The sequence below is a fragment of the Poecilia formosa genome, unplaced genomic scaffold, assembly GCF_000485575.1.
Source record: "Poecilia formosa unplaced genomic scaffold, Poecilia_formosa-5.1.2 Scaffold141, whole genome shotgun sequence".
NCBI classification, from domain to species: domain Eukaryota; kingdom Metazoa; phylum Chordata; class Actinopteri; order Cyprinodontiformes; family Poeciliidae; genus Poecilia; species Poecilia formosa.
Genome location: NW_006800080.1, coordinates 1,357,793 through 1,367,097, shown reverse-complemented (window position 1 = coordinate 1,367,097; position 9,305 = coordinate 1,357,793). Strand labels below are relative to the sequence as shown.

At 38.7% G+C, this 9,305-nt stretch overlaps 1 protein-coding gene across 2 annotated transcripts in view; it reads right to left on the bottom strand.

Moving 5' to 3' along the window:
* The window catches only part of gucy2f (guanylate cyclase 2F, retinal), a 14,996-nt gene extending 7,781 nt beyond the window's left edge, over window positions 1-7,215 (bottom strand). For both annotated transcript variants that reach the window (XM_007562785.2, XM_016676776.1), the window contains exons 1-10: window positions 6,645-7,215; window positions 5,754-6,558; window positions 4,115-4,416; window positions 2,840-3,194; window positions 2,655-2,739; window positions 2,468-2,564; window positions 1,696-1,821; window positions 1,281-1,361; window positions 929-1,105; window positions 678-834 (exon numbers count right to left, since the gene is read on the bottom strand). In XM_007562785.2, the coding sequence (XP_007562847.1) occupies window positions 678-834; window positions 929-1,105; window positions 1,281-1,361; window positions 1,696-1,821; window positions 2,468-2,564; window positions 2,655-2,739; window positions 2,840-3,194; window positions 4,115-4,416; window positions 5,754-6,483 (2,110 nt within the window). In that variant the 5' untranslated portion in view covers window positions 6,484-6,558; window positions 6,645-7,215. The remainder of the gene's footprint in view (window positions 1-677; window positions 835-928; window positions 1,106-1,280; window positions 1,362-1,695; window positions 1,822-2,467; window positions 2,565-2,654; window positions 2,740-2,839; window positions 3,195-4,114; window positions 4,417-5,753; window positions 6,559-6,644) is intronic.
* Between the last annotated feature and the right edge of the window lie 2,090 nt (window positions 7,216-9,305).

Below are 9,305 nucleotides of genomic sequence, written 5' to 3'. Positions count from 1 at the left end.
TTGAATACTTTGTTCTGTACAAAGTTGAATGTGCTGACAACAAAATCACACAAAAATCATCAATGGAAATCAAATTTATTAACCAATGGAGGCCTGGATTCGGAGCCACACACAAATTTAAAGTGAAATGTTCCCTCTATTTTTTTGAGCAGTATATATTCTGCAGTAGATACAGAAATGTATGTAACAGTAACAGTATGTAAAACGCATAAAACACAGTTAATCAAAGACATGTCTTGATGTGATAGAAAAAGCCTTATTGCACAAGTTATAACATGTCAGACTCACAGTGATAAGAGAAAAGTATTTTGTCTGTTCTGAAACATTCAACATATTGGAAAAATATTCATAAAATTGATTTATGGAAGAGGAACAGTTAAAATACTAGCTTTAATTGAACTGTAATTACACAGTTTGGGTAATTAGGTCTTCTACTTCCACACATTATTGTTTAGTCTCTTAATTTTTTATTTATTCTGTTGTAAAATTGGTAATATTTACTCTGAGTTTATTTCACTAGGTTAATTTTTCACTTAAGTGAACTTTTCTCACAGTTATTTGCTCTTGAACTGAAGTAAAATTTTACTATATTAACATTGCATTGTATAGCAACTTAAGTAGGTTATTTTTCTACTCTTCCCACCTCTCTATATTTTCTAAAACAAAAGACAGGCTACCCTCAGGTGGCGGTTCTTCAAAGGAAGCTTTCTGAGACTCCAGCAGCTCATTGAAGCCATAGTCTGTAATCTTCAGAACAAAGCGCCCGTCCACCACACAGTTTCGAGATTTAAGTCTGCCGTGGGGGAACTCCCTGTGGTGGAGATATTTCATACCCTGGAAACACAACATGTTCGACGTTGTTGTTTATTTGTAAGCAAACAACATACAAAATGGAGATTTAAGAAGTTGATGTGACATTAGTGCTTACCTTGATAAGATCAAGTAAAAGTGATGACTTAAACATCCAGTCTAATTTTACATCTTCGTTCTTCAGCAGGTCCTGGAGACTGCCCCGAGAGCAGTGCTCTGTCACCACAGCAAACATGAAGCAGTCCAGGAAGAAGCCCAGGAAGGGATTCACGTTCTCATTTCTCAAGTCCTTCATCTGCAGAAGACAGAACAAGCATGTAATAATGCCACCTTTAATTAGAACTGATTGAATATGTTCTAAATTTATCCAAGTCCTGATTTCTGTTCTGTTTATCAATAATCTATACGGAAAGCTGTTAGCATGACATACCATTGATTCATCTGAAATAAGTGTCCATGCACTGCCCTACCTTTGTGAAAATCTTTGTTGTGCTTTGTTTCATCTCCTTGAATTGGCCCTCTTCAAATTTCTTGAGCCACACCCAGTCACCCTACAAGATGAAACAGATGTTTTACTTTATGGATGTTAAATTGTACTTTTGAGTAAAAAGGAAAAAAAAAATTAAAAAGTAAACGACATAACAAAAATAATATTCTTAAAATCGTAAAGGAAATTTTAAAACTGGTCTTAAACTCTTTTGTCTGTTTAATACAGTTGCTTTCTCCCCAACTGTCTTTAGAAGTTGAAACTCTTTAGTAGTTTGAATGCGTTCATCAGTAATAATCTAATTAAAAAAAAAACTCTGATATTTATCTAATCAATTAAAACCTGTCTAAAATCCTTGCTGTTTGTATACCATTAGGTCCAACAGCATTGTGACCCACCTCATACACAGCGACGTTTGAATTCTCGTGCGTTGCCGTCTGCATGCTGTTAACAGAGTGGGACGGGTCTGCAGACTTCTCATCCAGAGCGCTCCTGGACTCACTCAGATCCTCTAAGGTAATTTTCTATGTGACAGCAACCATAACAGATTTAATCCATGTACAGAAAAGATTTTCAAAAGTTCAGAAAACTCTATCATTTTTTATCATGCAGAGTTATATAGTAATAATTTCCTGTGCATTTAATACTTTTGATGTAGAGAATGTGTTAACCTTTAGTAATTGATGTCTGCAACACAAGGCAGAAAATGTCAGACACAGGAAGTAATGAAAGTGAATTTTAAAGGGGCGCATTGTGGAAAATTTACTACTCTTTGAGCTACAAATATATTTTTGTAACTATCCTATTAAGATTTGTTTTAAAGTTGAGTTTGGTCCTTTGATAGCTGCAACTATGTTTTTGCATGTTGCAAATTTTTCCTTAATGTACAGATTTTTATTTTTATGTGTTATACTTTACCTATGTGTCAGTTTGCATTTCTCCATTTGCCTGTCACTATGAGTGTGTTTCTGTCACCAGTTTCTATGTCTCAGTTTTCTGAATAAACTAAACCTGATCTGTGGATTCTTAAAAAAAACACCTTCCTTTGTTCTTTGATCTATTACATTATTTTTTATACAAATTAGCAAGCTTTGCAAATGTGCTGTCCACATAGCTTTTAGATAAACAATGTTAAGATGAAGTTATTGGTAATGCCTGGTTGCGGCTTGCCTTTTTGCTTAACTGAGGGTTAATAAAAGTGAGATCTTCTAAAGTCAGCAGGATGCGATTGGGACCTTTGATCAGCTGGATTTGTTGAAGTCTCCTCCTGCCAAGTGATTACAGAAAACATTTTTTTCTAATTAGGCCATTCAGTGAATGTAATTGTTCCTATCACTATATATCAGTAAGACCATACCTGATGTAAATAGTTATGAAGAGCCCTCCTACAGCCAAACTGAGGATCACAGCCAATACTATTATTATGTAAGACACCTCCACACCTAAAAATGAGAGCACATGACTTGACAGGGTTGGCAGTGTTTGTAGTGAACAAGTGAAGCAAGAGTGGATACCAAACACCAACTTAAAAGGGCCTTTTACCTCCGGTGCAGATGACGTTTTCATCAAACCAGCAGCGGGAGTCGGCCGTTGGAGGGGATCCTCCTGGAAAATGGATAGACCTTCCTGCAAAACGAAGCTCTCCTGCCTTTAGGTCCACAATGTAGGCCTGGTAAAGCTGACTGCTTCTGCTGTCAGAGTCCAAAATAACATAGTTGGTCTTAACCTCCCCACTTGTATCCACCAGCACCTTCTGGTTGAAGCCATTGAAGCTTGTGTTCTTGGAGAAGTAGGCCAGATTTGAGCCTGACAGAAGCATGCCAGCTTTCCTGGCATTATGAATGGACCTGGCCAGCAGATATATGCTGTTGTAGATGGTTCCAAACAGAGGATTAACCTGTAAAGTACAGTACAAGTGCAGGAGAAAGCAATGATGTCAGTGCATGTTAGGTCATGTTGCAGACAGAGAGGCAAAACCACATTCTGAATGGTTCAAATTCAGAATGTGGAAGACTTTTAGATGCTTTACAGATAATATACGGTATATTAGCAACTATAATTTGATGTCAGTTATCGGACTTTTGTCTGACAAATCAACACAAAACTGCACATAATGGTGAGTCTTACCACCAAATCTGATTTAATTTAGTTATGAATTTTGCAGATGAAACACATGGAAGTGCTTTGATCTCATTGTACATCTGGTTGTTTGTTTAGGGTTATTGTAGTGCTGGAAGGTGAGCCTCCAACCAGTCTGAAGTCTTTTGGAGTCTCTGCTTTTCTACCTGTATCACCATGTTCCATCTTTGCAGAAATTCCTACAGAATGCTGCCACCATCATTTTTCATGGTGGTGGCATGAGTAGGGTGTGATCAGGCCAATGTACAAAATGTGCTTTCCATGATTCAAAGCATAATGCATGTACAACCAATCACATTATGGTCTCATCTGACCAGAGCACTTTGTTCTACAAATTTGTCATGTTCCCTACATGTTTCTGGCAAACTTCAACTAGGACAATCTATGGCTTTCAGTGAGTTTCATCTTGTTACACTTCCTTAAAGGCCATATTTGAGGCACAGGATTCCTAGATAAAAACAGACGTTTACGTCTTTCTAAGTTTACATTCTCACATAATGGATTAAAGTTTATTGTTTTAAACCTAACCCTACTTTTAACTTTTCTACAATTTGATCTTTCACGTATATGCTGTGTGTCTTGCGCTTTGTGATGCTAACAGAAAAACTAGTGTGGACTTTTAAAAGCCATAGAGAAAGGTGCACATGTTTACAGATCTGACATTCAAACACTCCCTACCTGCTCCGCCTCCACTGGCAGTGTCATCTCCTGGCTCCTCTTGGCTGCAGTGAACGCCTCGTTGAAGGACAGCAGCTCGGAGGCCACAGTGATGGTGAGGACGGCGTCGTAGGCCTTCCTCAGAAGGCTGTTGTTTTGGAGAGCGAGGTGGGAGACGTTGTTGTAGGGAACGCTGTAGTGGAGAGTATCGTAGGGCACAAACACGTAGTTTCCTGAAGTCATACCCATCTTGTGCGCGATTGTGAGAAAAGTGGCCTGGTATTCTCCACCAACCAGGATTGAGTGCATGCACATTATGATCACTGAAAAAAAATAATGGTGGTATCATTATGTTTGTACTTCTGCAACTAGTACATTAATTTATGTATAATTTCATCAATTCCAACAAGATGTGTCTAACCTCTGACAATATGATATCACTTGAAGAGGTAGCCTAGTTGCTCTGTTTGCTTATAATGTACAAGTCACTGTGCTTATTGCTGAGACAACCATTTTGTACATAACTCTTCCATTTTTTTTCCCAATAGCTGTGATAATCTCACTATAAAAAAATCTCTGAAGTAGATAGACTAGCAATGATGAAGGTAAAAAAAAAAAAACATGATTTTTTTTACCTTTTCATGCCAGGATTAGAGTAAAGATTAAAGTAAAAATACAAGAAGTGGTTTGGCATTTTGTGGAATCATAGGCCTACTGTGAACTTCTTGTGTAAATATAACCAATACAAATCTACAGAGTGTCTTGCAAAAGTATTGTGACTGCTTAAACTTTCTCATATTTTGTTTCACTAACTTTATGGTATTGTAAGTGAATAATCACAGCATAACGCTCAAGAAAAAGAGCGAAGACAAAAAAAAAAGAAAGAAAATTGTGGAAAATAAAAAGCAATTCCAGGTTATAAAAGATGATGCCGAGCTTTTGATAGCTCAGCTTAACTGATCACAATGTGTTTATAGGGAACAAAGCTAATATGTGGGAGAAAGTCTTCTTGTGAATTGACCAAAATGAAACTTTTTTCTTTTGTTTAGATGCAAAATCTAAACAATACGCCATCTCCAAAGTTAAACGTTGTGTTAGTACATTATGTTATGGTGGATGTGGAGATATGGAAACTGGTCATGATATGGATATGATGGATTGAATGATTTAGATCATAGTATATCCATACGCCAGCGTGACCCAGTCAAAGTCTAGACAAAAATCCAATTACCAACGTTGCAAGGCATGAAAGGTGCCTTGCAACCTTTCATGGTTGCAAGGCGCGTTACTGCTACCTACGGTACTGCAGAAAGGACAAAAAGGAGCACATTTCTGCCAAAACACTTTTCAGAAAAAAATGGAAATGTATGCAGTTTGAACTGCAGCCAACTTAGCAGTCCAAACATCATCAATTTGCTATATTCCTATAGCAAATTACCTCAATTTGCTATAGGAAGATTGGGTTTTAGTCTTGCAGCTGTAACTGTAAAAAATGGTGGCTCTACTCAGTTTTTGTTTGCACGTTACTCTAGCACATAAATTCCCAAATAAAAAAAATTGCACTTATAATATTGCAAAATGTGAAACACTTTTGCAAGGTCCCTCGTGTATTTTTAAGTTAAAACAAAACAGTGAGTTAATTATCTAAAGTCAAACTCACCCCTTATTTCTCCTGCGTTTTGGATCTTTCTCAACGTGCTCTCTACCTCCGTATCGTTCAGACCCATGGCTGTGACCAGACCCACTGGAAGCCCCTTCCTCCTTAAGCCAGAAGCCACTCTCCCAGCGGTGTCTAACCAGATGTCTTCATTGGAAGAGACCACCGCCGAGCTGGCCCACCTGAAGTGTTTAAATACGGTGAACAACACGTCCACGGGAAACGGGACTGTCCGTGCAAAAGTTGGGTATCCAGACATGCGCTCCAGCTCGTAGGTGATGCAGCTGAAGGAGAACAGCGCCTTGTCCCAGTTCTTGGCCAGCAGGGACGCGGCGACGCAGTATCCCGGGTTGGTGGGGCCAACAAACGCGTTCGCTGAAGAATCGTAGTAAATATAAGCCGTGAGGGCTTTTGAGGTTTCGCAAGGCTCCTGCAGGACAATGAAGTCCATTGTTAGACCTAGATCCAGACCGGGGTCTCCGTTGATCCTGCTCACAGCGAGCCTGGCAGCTGCGGTGGGAAGGGCCCTGTAGTAAACAGGGTCGCAGTTCCAAGGCCCCAAAATCCCCACTTTGAAGATTAGACAGTGAACGCAGCAGGGGAAGGTGAGGACCCCTAACAGAACCCATAACAGGAAGTTACAAAGGGGGAGCGTCGGTAAAGTCTGTCTGTTCTTTATTATGGGCACACATGGATGGTTGGAGTCCCAACCATTTGGAGGAGTATGTTGCATTGTCCTTCCAGGTTGTCCAAGGTAGTGAATAATCTTATTCACTATTAACGTACGTTTTTTTCACACCCATGATGCCTGCAAACGGAAACATAAACAGATATCAGACTTAGTTTTCTTTCTAAATAAACTTTTATCCTCAGTGACATCCCCCGCGCACCTACCATGTATTCCCTACCATCTGAACATCTCCGGGATCCGATGAAACAATCTGACGGGTTCCTCCTCGGATCTGAGCGTCTCTCTTCATCCCAGATCCTCACCTGTCCACTCCGGTGTCGCTGAGATGAAGACTCAACCCGCTCATTGCGTTAGGATTATGGGCTGCAAGTGACAAGTAGAGCTCAGGAGGCTCGTCTAGGCGTTTGGAGACAACTTCAGCACCCTGGAGAGCTACTTACGATCTTCCCTTCAGCGTCTCTGAAGGCTCATGTGCGTTTCCACAAACAGTAGAGTCCGCAGACAACATGTCTCAAAATTGACAGGCATTTTATTTCCTTTTGGTGTCAGATAATCCATACACGGTAAAAAAAACAAACAAAAAAAACAAACAAAAAAAACAACAAAAAAAACAACAAAACAGAAAAAAATGGAAGAAGAAATAGAAGAAGTAGGGAAATTATAGCGTCGGATTCTTATTACGATAAAAACAAAAAAAGAAGTTGAGTGTTATGGTATTAGCTACATGGGAGGCTTGTGTCGGTCAGGCCCATTCAGTGAAATCCTACCAAAGTGACCTGGGGGCCCAAACGCAGGTGTTACTCACTAATCCATTTTCAATGAGGCACAATGTAAGAGGATTGACAGCAGGCCTTAGTCTAGTTTAAATGCCTTTTTCGAGGCCTTCTTCTTCAAACATTATAGACTCAAATATATTTTTGTTCAATTATAAATTTGAGAGGCAAGGCAAATGCATTTTATGCAGGCTTGAAGTCAGATGCCTACATAAAGGCTTATTTGTACCCCTTCACATTTTCTCACATTACAACCAATGTGTTAATGTGTTTTACTGTGGTTTTATTTGATAGACTAAAGTAATTTGTTATGAAATGGAAGAAAAATACAAATAGTTTTCCAGATTTTTTTTTAATTATTATTAATAAATTTACTAAAATAACTGACATACATTTAGATTTGTCTTTTGGACTATGTCTGTATTTTGTAAATTTACTGTCTCTAATTTGTAGAATGACTCAAGCTCATGAGTTAGTAGTTTGCATGTTCTCCCTGTGCGTGCGTTTGTTCTTTCTGAGTACTTTGGCTTCCTCCCACTGTCCAAAAACATGACTTTTAGGTTAATTGGTCTCTCTAAATTGTCCGTCGGAGTGTGTGCATGTTTGTTTGTCCTGTTTGTCTCTGTGTCGTCCAGTGTGTGTACCCTGCCTCTCACCTGTTGGTCGATGGAGGTGGGTGCTGGAATAAACATGTTAGATATTGGAAGGATGGATTCTGATGGAGGTTGAACCTCAAATCTTTGATACATTTTGTTTTCCTGGATTGTTCTATATTTAGCTCCATACATCCTTCCATCATACCAGTTTTACCATCCCTGATGAAGGAACCTTCCCATAGCATGACCAAATTTTCCGTGGGTTCACACCTTTTCTGTTGATGCTTGTAGTTATAGCATTGAAAAATGCAAAGTTCAAGGGGTATGGATAGCCTTGTGAAGCACTTCATTTATTTCATAAACAACTGTAATGTGTAAGGATTGAGGGATCATGTTTCTCGCCATGGAAACAAACGTCAGCCACAGTGCACCAAGCTGGCAGCACTGTGATTTAATTGGCCTAATATGCCCACAGTACAGTGGGTCCCACACATCAAATGAATTTGTTTCCTGGTAGAGAAGGAGTAATTAGAGCTAACACAGGGGCCATCCCCATAATTCCCAGAGCCCTGCTGTGTTTTGCCTGCGTCAGATTTTTTAGAATCCTTTTTAAAAATCAGTCAGCCCAATGTGAGGAGTTGTTTATCATGCAATAAGCAAATTAAGGACAAATCAAAGGCTGGTTGAAAGAATTTTAAAAAATGGGATCAAAAGAGGGACATTAAAACTAAATGGTAATGATCATTAGGAAACAGGAAGATGGAAATAAGTCAGAGGTGATTCCAACAAACATCAGGTCACAGCTGTCTGTGTGAGTGAGATAGAGAAAGACTGACCCACCCCTGTCTCTAAGACATTCAAATATTTTATAAATTTTCTTTATGTACATCTGAAAGATATGACTATCTAAACTAATGCCTTTTCTTTAATTCTAAACAAAAAATATTAATATTATGCAATATTATTTGTCATATAAAAGCTTTTAGGCATAAAGTGAAGCCACCTTTGATGACCTACATCCCTCATAAGCTGAAGAGCCTCTTAAATGTAACACCTTGACAACCATGTCCCGCATCCAGGAATAGAGGATAGAAGTGATGACACAGCGCAATGTCGTACAGAGTGAGCAGAGAACAAAACACAACACGGTGCTGCTCCTGTGCAAATGCAGAAGGATATCTAAAAGTGATCAACCTCTGATAGAAGAAAATAGTTTAAAATGTATAAAAATGTATATGGATACTCCGTAAGAAAAATCGCAGATCATTTAATCTTATGAAGAAAAACAACAAAGGAAAGTACGGGTGAATGGGAAGAAAATGAATTATTAAACATGCCCATAAAACAGAGCAAGGTTTGAATAAAAAGGAATAAATTAGTGAATGCTAAATAGAGACGCAGGGAATATTGCATTTTTAGGTGCTTTTGTCTTTTTCAAACAGTTGTGCTTTTCAGACAATTTGCTTAGAACACACTTTTAATTTTTCATAATATA